The following is a 14,282-nucleotide window of genomic DNA, read 5'->3' as shown; positions in this document are numbered from 1 at the left end:
CCAAATCCACAACATTGTTCTTATGATACCTGCTTCTCAGCAGCTTTGGAAAAGGTACCTTCAGCTGGGGAGATACAGGGAACTGGGACCTCAGAACTCATGCACAAAGTCAGGCAAGCATGGCGACCCCAGCACTCAGGAGACAGCACCAAGGGATGCCAGGAACAGGCTGGCTAGCAAGACCAGCTGGAATTGCTGAGCACTGCTGCAGGCTGTGCCTCACTAAAAGAGAGTAATCAAGAAGAGACCCAGAGTCAGCTTCAGGCATCCACCGGCATGCACACCCATATGCATGGATGTACCCACGCATAAAGGTAGGGAAAAAACCCAAGTCGCTTGGGCCAGAGAGATGGCTCAGTGGTTAAGAGCACTGGCTGCTCTTCCAGAGGACCCAGGGTCAATTCCCAGCAGCCACACAGCAGCTGACAAGGGTCTGTAACCCCAGTTGCAAGCCATCAGACACCCTCTTCTGGCCTCTGAGGATCTAAGTATGCATGTGGTATACGGACATGCTTGCAGGCAAAACACCCATACACATAAAATTAAAAAAGAAAATATTTAAACCAGGTAGCTAAGTGGCGGGCCTCTCAGAGGCTGTGGGTCTGACCACTAGCCCCACAAGGACGTCACTTTGTTACACCAGCTACACAACTGTTGACTAGTGAACTTTAAAAATAGCCTTCTCAAAATTTTAAGTCGGTGTCACTAAAACAGTCAAGAGGTTCTGGAAAATCTAAGTTAAGAGCTGTTTATTTCATAAGCCATTAGTGACCCACAAGAGTCACCAACACACACTCCCATCTGAAAATCCCAATCTGTGCCAAGTGCTAAGAAAAATGGAGAATTTTGAAGTGGGCGAGGACTTTCCAGTATTCTCTACACATGTATGCACATGCACACACACACACACACACACACACACACACACACACACACACACACACACACACACACACCCTCCACTGCACACCTAGTGACATTCCTGCTCTCAGGCCCATGTGCTAACTAACACATGGAAGAACCTGGAGTGCCCTAGAAGCAGCCCACTCCCTGTGCTCCAGCATATTTTTTCCTTGATGGCTAAAATTCTTCCCAGAGTAAAAGTTGTCAGACCCAAAATGGAGTCACTTGTGTCAAACCTTAACAATAATAAAGTTGGGTGTTACAAAGGAGGACATCTCACACACACATACATGATAACAAGACCCCAGGAGAGTCTGCTGGAACCGCAGCCTTCCACTAAGGCTGTTTCATCTCGCCCAGAAAGAACTTCCCAAGGACATCTGCTCAGCAACTGCTTGCTCCCTGGACTGCCGCCAGCCTGCTGCAGCCAAGGGTGACCATTTCACATCATTTCATGCAACTTTTAAAAGGATGTTTTCTCATCAAAAGCTCTTTTCTTTGCCACCTTGAGGGCACATGTGACTTACTGTGACATATATAATCCCACTCCAATGTTCATTCCCAATTAATCTATCTTTGGAAATGGCTCAGTAGGTAACTTAAGGCTCTTGCTGCCAAGTCTGACAGCTTAACCTAAGTTTCATCCCCAGAGCCATGTGGTATAAGGAGAGAACCAACTCTTACAAAGGGTCTTCTGACCTCCAAATCTGTGTCAGTGTGTACCCCCATAAATAAATAAATCTGTGCCACAGTGTGTACCCCAAATAAATAATAAATGTATTATGTAATTCTTAAAAACAAAGAAAGTTGTCCATATGTCTCCTGTTTTGCTTGGCATCTGTAATAGCCTCTGTTCCCTGCAAACATCCTTCACAACTGCTTTCAAGTTCCATGTCTTTCAAACGCCTTACATGAGTGATGCCTTGCCATTCCTGGTGCAGAGACTCCCTATCTCCAGCAGTGGCTCGTGACAGTGGAGTGGGCTGTCCCTCCCCTGCCTCCTGTGTCTTTGTAAGTTGATGTCTTTTGTAGTTTCAGGCTGCTGAAGGAAAGCTTGGGTTGTTTTGGTTTTCGTCAAACCACATGAAATAAATATTTCCCAAAATGAGCCTACCATCAAGCACCCACTGAGGGAAAAAAAAGGCCTGGTGGAGAGAGGCAGCAACTCCCAGATGAAAAAAGCAACAGCAACTGAGCTCCCTCCCACCTTCACCTAAAGTTAAGAATTACTCAGAAATCAGATTCAAGTTGTGGGTGGTGCTCACCTGTCATCTGAGCACTTGGAAGGTGGAAGATCAGGGGTTAGGCTCACCCTCTGCTACATACAAGTCTGAAGACAGCTGGATTACATGAGGCCCTGACTCAAAAAAAAAATCTGATTAACAGCAGAAGAAACTATTCCAAGAGCAAATGACCCCAGGAGGTGGCTCTTGAGGACAGAACAAGACACAGCTGGCATAAGGAAGAAGCAGCGGCTTCATTGTGGCATGTTCCCAGAAGTTCCCAAGCTGTTGCCTGTCCTTAGGTGACAAAGTTCATGACAAAATGCAGACTTAGAGCCAAGCATTCTGTGACAACCCTGGCCACTTCCAACTCCAAGAGGTATGTGTCTATGTCCTGGGCACACAGTGCTGAGTGGAGTATGTCTTAACTCCCCATTTTCCATAAGAAAATGCCAAACCTAAACTCTTTGGTACACATGAAAGCTTCTCCAGTGTGTGTGTGTGTAGAACATATGTATGTGTGCTCAAGTATCTGTGTGACTGTGTGGCGGCCAGAGGTTGACATCTGCTCATCTGCTGTCTTCAATGGCGGCCAGAGGTTGACATCTGCTCATCTGCTGTCTTCAATTTTTCTCTGGTTTATTTATTTATTTATTTATTTGGCTTTTTTTTTTTTTTTTTTTTTTTTTGAGACAGGGTCTCTTTGTGTTAGCCTTGGCTGTCCTGGACTCGTAGACCAGGCTGGCCTTGAGCACACAGCGATCCGCCTGCCTCTGCCTCCCGAGTGCTGGGATTAAAGGTGTGCACCACCACGCCCGGCCCTCTGGTTTATTTTTTGAACCTGGAACTAGCTGTGTCATCTAGACTGGCATCCTCCTGTCTCCGTTCTTCAGCATGGAATTATGGCACATGCCACTATCTGCAGCTTTTTACATCACTCCGGGGAGCTGGCTGTGTCCTCCTGCCTTCAAGCAAGAGCTTCCTGACTGAGCCATCCCCCAACACCCCTCTCACACATTTCTTGATGCCAATAACTGTCAGGCACCGCAGCAAACATTTGATGGACTGCTCTCTGCTCACAAGCTCAGTGTCTGCTGTCATGGTATCTCTTGCTTCAAGTCTCAGTGGCCCTAAATGGATGCCTCCATAAAAATGGAGAAGACACCCAAAGCAAAAAAGGGCATCCAACCCCAGGGCGAAAACACATCTAAGGCTGAGCAGGAAGAGGTCCAGGGCAAGCGGCAGATCCATCTTCAAGATACTGCATTTCCAAGGTCTCTAGCCCTAAGCAGCCAGCCTGTAGGTAGGCTCTTAGCCACCGCCATGGCCTCCAGGGTAAGACGCTGAATGACCAAAGGCGATTACCTTCAGCTGAGTCCAGGCCTGAAGGTCTAATGTGGGCTCCCAATGGAGGGCAAGTCTGCCCACCAGAGTTTGTGAGGCGGTATCTGGAGACATCACTGTTACAATGCAGGAAGACAGGGAAAGGGCCAGGGAAGCTGCTGCACACACCAGACACCTCCCACGGCAGGGCCTTCTCCCACTCAAAGATGTCCAGGGCTGGGCGCTGCGCTGCACGCCTGTGATCCCAGCACTCGGGTGGCAGAGGCAGGCGGATCTCTGAGTCTGAGGCCATCCTGGTCTACAGAGTGAATCCAGGAAAGCCAGGGCTGTTACACAGAAAAACCCTGTCTCAGCACCCCTCCTCCAAATGCTCAGGAAGCTGAGGTGGAAAAATCAGGGCTAACTCCACTCTTTATAAGGAATAAACGGCAGAAGGGGGAATAGCCCAAAGCCAGACATGGTGACCCAGAACTGTTATCCAAGCTACTCCGGAGGATGACAGGGGGATCACAAGTTTGAGGCCAGCACAAGCTACATAATGAGACCCAGGCCAGTTTGAGAAAAGTAATGAAACCCTGTCTCAAGAGAAAATAAAAAGGCATCTGGAAAGCAGCTCCATGGTTAACAGAATTTGCTATTCTTCAAGAAGACCCAACACCCACATGAGGCACCTCACAGTCATCTCTAACTTCAGGAAATCTAACCCTCTCTTCAAGTCTCTGCAAGTACCTGCACACACATGGCTTGCACACACACACACAATTTCAAAAACAATTTTTAATAATTCTTTAAAGGAATTAAGACAGCCAAGCATGGTGGCTCACATTGTTAATCCCAGCACTCCTGAGGTAGAGCCAGGCAGATCTCTGTGAGTTTGAGGCCAGCCTGGTCTACAGTGTGAGTCCAGGACAGCCAGGCCTACAAGAAAAAAAAAACCCTGTCTTGAAAGACCAAAAAAAAAAAAAAAACCAAAAAAGAAAAAAGAGAACTAAGACATAGCTTGTAGAGTAATAGGGGCATAACTCAGTAGAGCCCCTGCCTAGAATTCCCCCAGTGAGGGGCTGGGGTGTGGCTCAGTGGTAGAACACCTGCCTAGAATCCCCCAGTGAGGGGCTGGGGTGTGGCTCAGTGGTAGAGCACCTGCCTAGAATCCCCCAGTGAGGGGCTGGGGTGTGGCTCAGTTGTAGAGCACCTGCCTAGAATCCCCCAGCGAGGGGCTGGGGTGTGGCTCAGTGGTAGAGCCCCTGCCTAGAATCCCCCAGTGAGGGGCTGGGGTGTGGCTCAGTTGTAGAGCACCTGCCTAGAATCCCCCAGCGAAAGGCTGGGGTGTGGCTCAGTGGTAGAGCCCCTGCCTAGAATCCCCCAGTGAGGGGCTGGGGTGTGGCTCAATGGTAGAGCACCTGCCTAGATACCCCAGTAAGGATATGACAGGGATGTAGCTCAGTGATAGAGATCAGCCTAGCATATGCAAGCCCCTAGTTCCATCTCCAATACTTAGACACACAGAGAGAGAGAGAGAGAGAGAGAGAGAGAGAGAGAGAGAGAGAGAGAGATTGAGATCTCAAACAATCCTGCTGACCTCACACTTGCTCTTCCCATCCTTACCCCTCACCCTTCCTAAGGTGCTGACAAAAACCACATGGCCCTGCCGTCACCCTCCCCACAGTGCATGTAAGTAATTGTCATCTTTATCTCACCGACAGGACACAGAGCCCTCTCCTCATGGCACAGGCCCTAAATTCCAACCCCTGGGAAACTACCAAGAGCTGCCTCCCAGCCCAGCCTGCTCCCCCTCCACCTCTGCCTCCTCCCTATCAGACAGCCCATATTTTGATAAGCTGGAAAATCAGGAAATCACAGCCCCCAAAATGCAGTGTTTATGGAAAACAGAACCCAAACACGACAAAGGGCATTTCTGTGGGTGCACTGCAAGCACCCCAGTGTTTCATAAGAAGAAGGTGAGCTGCTACCTGGAGCCTCAGTTCCTATTCCAGTGCAGCTTGGCTTCTGGCATCTGCCATCCTGGTCCTTCAAATGCTTAAAAGTCCAGGAGAAGCTCCTGAAAGCCCACAGCAGCTTCTACTGTGGGAACAAGAACAGGGGCTGAGCCTGGCTGTTCGACAAACGCTTTCACTCCCAGCACCCGGAGGCAGAGGCAGCTGATCTCTGTGAGTTCCAGGCCAGCCTGGTCTACAGAGTGCATTCCAGGTCTGTCATGGGGTCACTGTGCTGTGTTACTTGGGTGTCTGTAGGACATCCTTGGCTCCCAAACTGTGCCAGGCCTGCTCTCCCTTTGCATGTCTCTAGGCCTAAGCTGAGGCTCTAGGGTAAGCTGCAATGCCGAGTAAGAAGCACAAAGCCTGAGGCTGTAACTCAGTAGCAGACCACTTGCCTAGCATGGCTGAGGTCCTAGGTTCAATCCCTAGGTCTGCCAGGAAAACAAAAAAACCAAAACCAACCAAACAAAAACAAATTAACAACAACAACAAAAACAAAAACAAAAAACCGGGGGAGGAGGAGCTGCAGCAAAATGGGCATGCCTGTGACCACTAATTTAGCATAATCCTCACAGCCTGTGCCCAGGCCAAAAGGCACAGGGTACCTTCATCGCACCCAGAGAAGAATGGCAGCCAGGAAAGTCATCCTTGGGCTGGGCCTGCCTGGGCAGTAACATGACCCCCTACAGCCCAACAAGTGGGTCACTCAGCCTGACTGATGAAGAATGGACTCTTTATTGCAAAGGTTTTCCTAGCCACCAAGGGGGAAGGCTTCAAGCTGCAGAACTTCCTCCGGCCTGGCTTCGTGTGAGCATAGTGCTGGATGATGTGGGCACGGTAAAAATCCACACACTGCAGCCACTGCAGCCAGCAGCCACTACACAACAGAAGAGGCCTGCGCTCCCCCTCACCCAGGTGACAGGACACAGTGACCTGATGACAGACAGAAAGACCCATGGACACAGGGCACCAGCAGCCACCCCTCTGATTGGCTCATCAGGCGGCTCTGTGCAAAACAATGTCCAATGGGAGCTGAGGAGATGGCTCAGTGAGTAAAAGAATGTGCGTTATGCAAACATGAGGACATAAGTTCAAATCCCCTGCACTACATAAAATGCTAGGTGTGAGCCAGGCGTGGTGGTGCACGTCTGTAATCCCAGCATTAGGAGCCAGAGGCAAGCAGATCTGTGTGAGTTCGAGTCCAGCCTGATCTACAAAGCGAGTCCAGGATAAACAAGGATACACAGAGAAACCCTGTCTCGAAAAACTAAAAATAAACAAACAAACAAATAAATAAATAAAAGCTAGGCGTAGCCTTGTGCCTATACCCTCATCACTGTGACACACAGAGGAAGGCCACTGGGGCTTTCTGGCCACCAGCCTAGCTCCAGGCTCAGGGCAAGATTCCACCTTAAGGGAATAAAAGGGAGAATGATACATGAACGAGCCTTCCTATGGGCTCTGTGTTCACGATGGCTACACACACTTACACACGTACCACACACACCTTACACAAGCGAATGCAAAACGAAGCAATGCTCCACATACCAATACCAAGGTGGTGGGTTCGAGTGCGAGCGTGCATGCATGCGTGTGTGTGTGTGTGTGTGTGTGTGTGTGTGTGTGTGTACATGTCCACATTTGCATGCATATGCAGCTCCAGCCCATACTACCTCTTCCCTCAAGAATCCTTTGACGTCACAAAAAGGTCACACACACACACACACACACACACACACACACACACACACACACACACACGGCAAGGAACTTGCTTTGCAACCCAAGCTGGCCACAAACTCTCCATCTTCTTGCCTCCACCTCCTGACTACTGGGATTACAGGTATGTTCCATCACGCCTGGCTACAGGAAGTCTCTGAAAACTGTGCGGCCAGGCAGACGGCCCACCGAGTAAAGGCAATTGCTGCATAGGCCTGAAAAACAGAGCTGGATTTCCAGAAAACACTGCAGAAAGAGGCAGCCGACTCCACAAAGCTGTCCCCCAATCTCTAAGTGCACCATTATGTGTATGTATACACACACACACAAATTTTTTTTTTAAACAAAGGACCAATGAGATGCCTTAGTGGATAAAAGTACTTGCCACTAAGCCTGATCACCTGACTTTGGCTCCTGGCACCCACTGGGTAGAAGGGAACTGGCTTGCAGTTTGACTTTTTTTTTTTTGGTTTTTCGAAACAGGGTTTCTCTGTGTAGTTTGGCTGTCCTGGACTCACTTTGTAGACCAGGCTGGCCTCGAACTCACAGAGATTCGCCTGCCTCTGCCTCCCAGGTGCTGGGATTAAAGGCGTGCGCCACCACGCCCAGCCTGCAGTTTGACTTTTGACCTCCACACTGGCGCCTACTTTCACTAATTCTCTGACACAAATAGGCAACTCACGTTATTAAAACAGAAACAAATAAAAAATTTTTAAAAAGCTGTCACCACGAAACCTGTTACTTTATGTCCTAACTTTAAAGAAAATGTATGGCTGGAGAGATCGCTCAGCAGTTAAGAACACATGTTGGTCTTGTAGAGGCCCTGGGTTCAAGTCTCATTGCCTACACAGTGACTAACAACCATCCATAACTCCCAGGCATTCATGGTGTACATATTCATACACATAAAATAAATCTAAATTTTAAAAAAGTTAGCTAAAAACTATAATAATGGGAGGGAGGGAGGAATGGGAGGATACAAGGGATGGGATAACAATAGAGATGTAATATGAATAAATTAATAAAATATATTTTTAAAAAAACTATAATAAATTCTGGCAAATAACCAATTTCCATCCACTAATTGAATAATAAAGCAGTGGGCACCAAGCTGCCAACCATGTCCTTGAGGCCAAAAGCAAGCCAGGCAGCCCTACTCCTCAGACGTCCACAGGAAGTATGACCACAACTGCCTCTAGGTCACGGGAGGCACTGATAACCTGCTGCATAGCCTCATGCAGCCACCTGACACCAGAGACCCTCGGACCTGGCAAATGGCAGGAGGGTCCTATCCAGCCACCCTAAGATTCCTGACACAATTGAAGGGGACTGTGTGGCAGGTCAGTGACCTGGAGCCCACAGGTCTCTGGGACTAATGGGCTGGATTTGGCCTAAACACCCTAGAAGGTAGCAGAAGCCACTGAAATGGGCCACCAAGTGTCTCGCAGTCAGTGCACATATCCAGTGAGGTTATTCAGGCCTCTGGAGCCATCAATGACTCACCGCAGCCTCAGTGGCCCCATCAAACCAGACTCGCCTTCCCCATGGTCAGTTCCCACTGCCCGGCACCCTCCTAACCATCCCTCCACGCTCAGACCCACACGCCCCTTCCTCACCCGCCGTGGTGGTATCCACGTCCCTCGCTGCCAGCTCTTCCACATCTGACCTCTTCCTCAGCTCAAACCTCCGGGACAAGCCTTCTCGGGGTTTCCATAACTCCTGAATCAAGAGGGGCTTCTCATTGTCCCCAAACACTCGGAAGCACTGGGCCTGCCACCGCTGCCCAGAGTCCCCAGCCTGGCCCACGACGTCACACAGCACATACTGGCCAGCAGACTCGGGGTCCAGGGCATAGCGCTCCAGCGCCTCTTTCACTAGCTCCTGGGCACTGGAGGTGCCTGTGGCCAGGACACTTTTGTAGTGGGTGCCTGTGCAGACACTGTCTCCAAACACCTTCAAGACCCCAGGGGCTGAGAGCTGGGTGGAGAGCTCTGCGGGGTCATCACTGGCACCTAGGCTGCAGAAGGTAGAGTCCAGGTCACGATACTTGTAGCTCAGTGTCCGGGACAGCATAGTGGACAGTAGCTGGCTCTGCCGCTTCAGCTTATTCTTGGTGGGCGGAGACATGATGAACTGAGTTCCATAAAACATGGTGGGTGCGTCTTCATGAATAACCACTGAGGCTTTCAGCCAATCGCTGGGGGAAGGCAGAGCCTGGGAGGGCAAAGTGATATAGGTTAGGGCCAAGCAGCAGGGTCTCAAGAACAAACAAGACATGAGTCCATCCCAGGAGAGGGAACGGTACCAGGCTCCCCTGGCATCCACACCACTTGGAGCCAGAGTCTCAGCAATGACACTAAGTCACAGCCTGTGAGGAGCAAGGCACAGAGCTGAGCTGACAGACGAAGTGCTTTCAGGGAAAGCCACTAGAAAGAACCAGGAGGAAGTCATGGTAAGCCGTGCCGCCTTAGGGCTGCGTGACTTCTGAGAAGTACTGGGCACAGGGAACAGCCACTGCAGGTGGACAGGGGACAAGCACACAGTCTCAGCAGGGCTGGTTGTCCGTCCTGGGGGACACACCCATGTTACACCCAGAAAAACAACAACTATGACAAACAGAAAGCAAGCCATATTTAACTTGGGGACAGAGTTCCTGTCCCTCTGCAGATTCATTTTTTTTCCCCCAACACCGGTCTATAGAAAAGACAAAGCTCAGCCCACATACAAGCAGTTCTGAGGAAATGGCCACAGCAACAGCCATAAAGATAATTAAGTCACAAGCCTAGGTCTAGAGGAATGGTTCAGTGGGTAAGGACACTTGCTGTGCAAACATAAATACCTGAATTCAGCTCTCGGGCATCCATGTAAAGACCTGAGCACGGCTATGCATGCACCTAGAACCCAGCAATGTAAGGGGCAGAGACAGGAGGCTGGCTGCCAATCTAGCTCCAAGCTCAGTGAGGGTCCCTGTCTCCAAAGAATAAGACTGAGAATGATAGAAAAGACCACTTGATGTTTTTCTCCGGCTTCAATATGGGCACAGGAACACACACACACACACACACACACACACACACACACACACACACACAAAGAAAGAAACAGCTGCTCCCCATGACCTGGCAGAGGGAACTGGTCCTGACTGGTGGAGAAGGTTGGTCCAAATGAAGAGCTATTTCCCTAGGACAGAAGCTCGGCTTGCCCACTAGGCCACTAGGCCATGAGGAACAACCCTGAGTGCCTCAACAGCCTGTGGAAGCATTCCTGGAATGCATGCACTCCACCCACCACATCAGCCACCCAGCCCCTCCAGAGAGAGGCTGGCTCCCTAGGAACTCCCAGGACGCAGGAAGAGCCTGTTGCAGAACGCTAACCCTAAAGCCTGATGTCCTCTGGGGGGTTTAGAGGTGGAATTACCCATCTTCATCACAGCAGTCTGCAGGGGCTGGAGAGCCCAGAGAAAGAAATGGGGACTGGCGGCTCTGCTACCAGCCAGGAAGAGGCAGAAAAGCTGCATGCATGCATGCATGCATCTCCTGATGACCACACCCCACTCCTGCACCACAGACAAAGGCCAGACAGACTGGTGAGGCAAGAGAAGGCTGTTTTCTAGAAGGCTCCAGTCAGGTGTGTCGAACCTGCAATCCTGGGGCTGTATCTGATCCAGGATAGCTATGGATGACACCCAACACAAAACTGTGAATGAGGCTTTGGGGTGGTTTGATTGGTTTTGCACTGTGCTTGAGTGTCTGCCTTGGTAGACGACATCACACTGCAATGTCAAAAGGTTGAACACACCTGCTAGTGACTCAGGATCCAGAGAAAGGAGCACTGAGACCTGCCATTTTGACGGCAGCTAGCCAGCTCCACTGAAGCCCCCAGCCTCCACTCACCCACTTTTTGTGGGTTAGAGAAGCAGCAGTTTAAGACAGAACCACCCAAGGGACTCTTCAAAAGCCTACAGGGAGCTAATGGGATGACCCGGTGGGTGAAGGCCCTGGCCACCAAGCCTGCTGGCCTCTATTTGACCAAGGGACCAAAAGAAGAAGGGGAGAACCAGCTCCCCCAAAATTGTCTTCCGATCTCTACAGATGTGTCATGCACACATGCAATAAATGTAAAACAATTCTTTTGTTTGTTTGGTTGGTTGGTTGGTTGGTTGGTTGGTTTGGTTTTTCGAGACAGAGTTTCTCTGTGTAGCCTTGACTGTCCTGGACTCGCTTTGTAGACCAAGTTGGCCTCGAACTCACAGAGATCCGCCTGCCTCTGCCTCCCAAGTGCTGGGATTAAAGGCGTGAGCCACCACCACCAAAACAATTCTTTAAAAAAAAAAAGAAAGAAAGATTGTTGGGGCTTGAGAGATGGTTCAGTGTTTAAAAACATGTCTTTTTCTTGCAGAGGACCAGGGTTCAGTTCCCAGCACCAACATGGCATCTCACACCCACAAGCAGCTTCAATTCCAAGAGCTCTGACGCCTGCTTCTGACCTCTGAGGATGCCAGGCACACATGTGGCACACGTGCCTGCTTCAGGCAATCATTCATACCTAAAACCTACAAACAAAATAACCTACAAACAAAAAACAAGACAAGTTTGTTTGTTTTAAAAAAAAAAAAAAGTAGGTAAAGCAAGAGTGTGTGGTCCACATCCACAATTACACCAGTTGGGCGGTGAAGGAACAAAGAGCAGGAATTTAAGGTCAACCTCAGTTACACAGAAAGTTCCAGGCCAGACGGGGATACAAGAGACCCACTCTCAAACAAAACAAACCGAGACAAGACAAAACAGACCATCAGGGAGCCAGATGTGTCGTGCAATCTCAGCAACTCAGAGGAGGCTGAAGCAGGGGACCTTGAGCTAGAGATTAGCCAAAGCTACACACCAAATCTGAGCTACAAACACAGCAAAGACCCCATGGGGAGCCAGACAAGGAAACTGCTCAGACCTCCCAACTGACCCTGAGGATCGGATTTCTTCCTGCTCTTTGCCTGAGGCCTCTCCCCAACCAGCAAGAACAAAGCCACCACACCTCACCCTCCACAGCTTGCTGGCCAAGGTGCCTGGTCATTGTGGGAGGAGTCTGAGCTCTCTAAGACCCTCCTGAGAGCTTTATACACTCAAGCCAGAGCTCCCAAAACTAGCAACTGCCCTGTGGGATAGTCTCCAGTTCCTATCAAAACCCACTGCCCACTACAGAGCCTTCAGTAATGTACCAGCTTTCGGGAGCCTTGAGCTTGTCTATAAATAGCTGGCGTCCAAAGAAAGTGGGCAGAAAATGGAAACACAGAAGTTTCTTTTGGGTCTCACTGAAGAAAGTTATGGAGGGGTCAAAGCATTGTGTCTCTTCCCCTGAGGATCTCGTGACAAGGGTCTTCAGCCTAGAACTGATATACTCCCCTGCATGGGATTGTCCCTTAAAGCAGAGCAAAAGCATTTTCCAGGAGCTGTAGAGATGGCTCAGTAGAGATGGCTCAGTGGATAAGAGCGTTGGCTCTGCAAGCGTGAGGCCCTGAGTTCAAATCCGTGGCACCCATGTAAAAATCTGAGTATGGCTGCACATGCCCAGAACCTCAGCCCTGGGGATAACATACAAACTCCATACACTGAGGCTCCTCCAGCAGACATGTCCCTCGCCTCACACGTACTTCATAGAAGCGCCTGGGAGAATGAAGTATGTTATCTGAGGAAAATGCATGCTGGACAAGGAGGAGGCAGAAGAAACCAAAACTGCCAGCTTCCGCTGTCTTAGCCTCTGCTTGGGTTGGTACTGGTGCCACTCGTATGCACACTCGTATGCATGCCCCCTTCTGTGTCTCTCTGCCTCTGTCTGTCCGTCTGCCCTTTCTCTGTCTGTCTGCCCCTTTCTCTGTCTGTCTCTCTGTCTCTCTCTCTCTCTCACATGCACATGCGCACTTGCTTTCTGAAACCACGAATCACAAGATACCTTTCCATGCAAACATGGGGATTAAAGTTCCATGCCCAGAACCTATATGAAAACCCAAGCCTCAGAGACACAAGGGGAGTGACTCCTGAATGAGCACTCCAAGGCTGGTTGCATGCACACCCGTTCCGTGGACGCCTCTAGACTAGAGCACATTCTCAGATGACACAGCCCTCCACAACCCTTCGCCTCCTGCCACTTTCATGAAGGACAGGGGACATCACTGTTGAAGAAGCCTGTGTCGGAAGTCTAACCCTGGTGGGCAACGATGCGGCCTCAGCCACTGAAGCCTGGGGCCTAGAAGCCATGGCTTCTGGAAACCATGTCCAGGAGTAAATGTAAACACAATGCCACGCTGTCCGCAAGCAGGAGAAAAGTCACAAAGAAAACTCCAGATCCAACACAGAAGTGAGCGGGCATCTTGGACCCAGGCCGTACATCCTGAGCAGGCTGGTACAGCCTAACCATAATCAGACAGACATGTTAACTGGGCATGGTGGTGCATGCCCAAACCCCCAGTCCTCTGGAAGTGGAGGCAAAAAGAGCGAAAGCTCAAGGTCATCCTCAGTTACCCAGGGCAGCCTGGGCTACTACACGAGACACAGTCAAAATGAAAAAGAGTGGGGAGGAGAAACGGAAGCTGGCCTGGCTCACGGCTATCATGCCAGCACTCAGCAGGCTATGGCAGGATCCCATGGCAAGGCCTGCCTGGGATATATAGTGAGCTCCAGACCAACCGGGACTGAGACACCCTAGCTAAAAGGAGGGAATGGAGGGCAAAGATGTAGCTAGCTCAGTTCCTGGCATGCATGAAGCCTTGGACTCCATTTCCAGCACTGCATAAGCTAGGCAGGGTGGGTGGCACATGTCTGTAATCCCAGCACTGGACAATCAGCAGCTCAAGGTCATTGGCCTTCAAGATGGCAAAGGTGCTTACTGCCAAGCCTGATGCTCAAGGTTCACATATCACAAGCTAGCCAGAGAGAATGGACTCCCAAAAGGTGTCCTGGCTCCGCCCCCCCCAGTTGACCTCTGACCTCCACAGGAACACTAATTAAGCATGCACATGCATGCACCAAGAAATATTAAATTTAAGTATTAAAAAAAATCTTAGAGGTAGGCGGATTGCTGTGAGTTTGAGGCCAGCCTGGTCTAC

General features: G+C 50.1%; 1 protein-coding gene across 1 annotated transcript in view; it reads right to left on the bottom strand.

Moving 5' to 3' along the window:
* Radil (Rap associating with DIL domain) overlaps window positions 1–9,396 on the bottom strand; it is a 58,899-nt gene extending 49,503 nt beyond the window's left edge. Inside the window, exon 1 of the mRNA XM_051161116.1 lies at window positions 8,803–9,396. Within this exon, the coding sequence (XP_051017073.1) occupies window positions 8,803–9,337 (535 nt within the window). The 5' untranslated portion in view covers window positions 9,338–9,396. The remainder of the gene's footprint in view (window positions 1–8,802) is intronic.
* Window positions 9,397–14,282: the final 4,886 nt, after the last annotated feature.

Source organism: Acomys russatus, chromosome 19 (genome assembly GCF_903995435.1).
Source record: "Acomys russatus chromosome 19, mAcoRus1.1, whole genome shotgun sequence".
Taxonomy (NCBI): Eukaryota; Metazoa; Chordata; class Mammalia; order Rodentia; family Muridae; genus Acomys; species Acomys russatus.
This window is presented reverse-complemented; position numbering and strand designations above follow the sequence as displayed.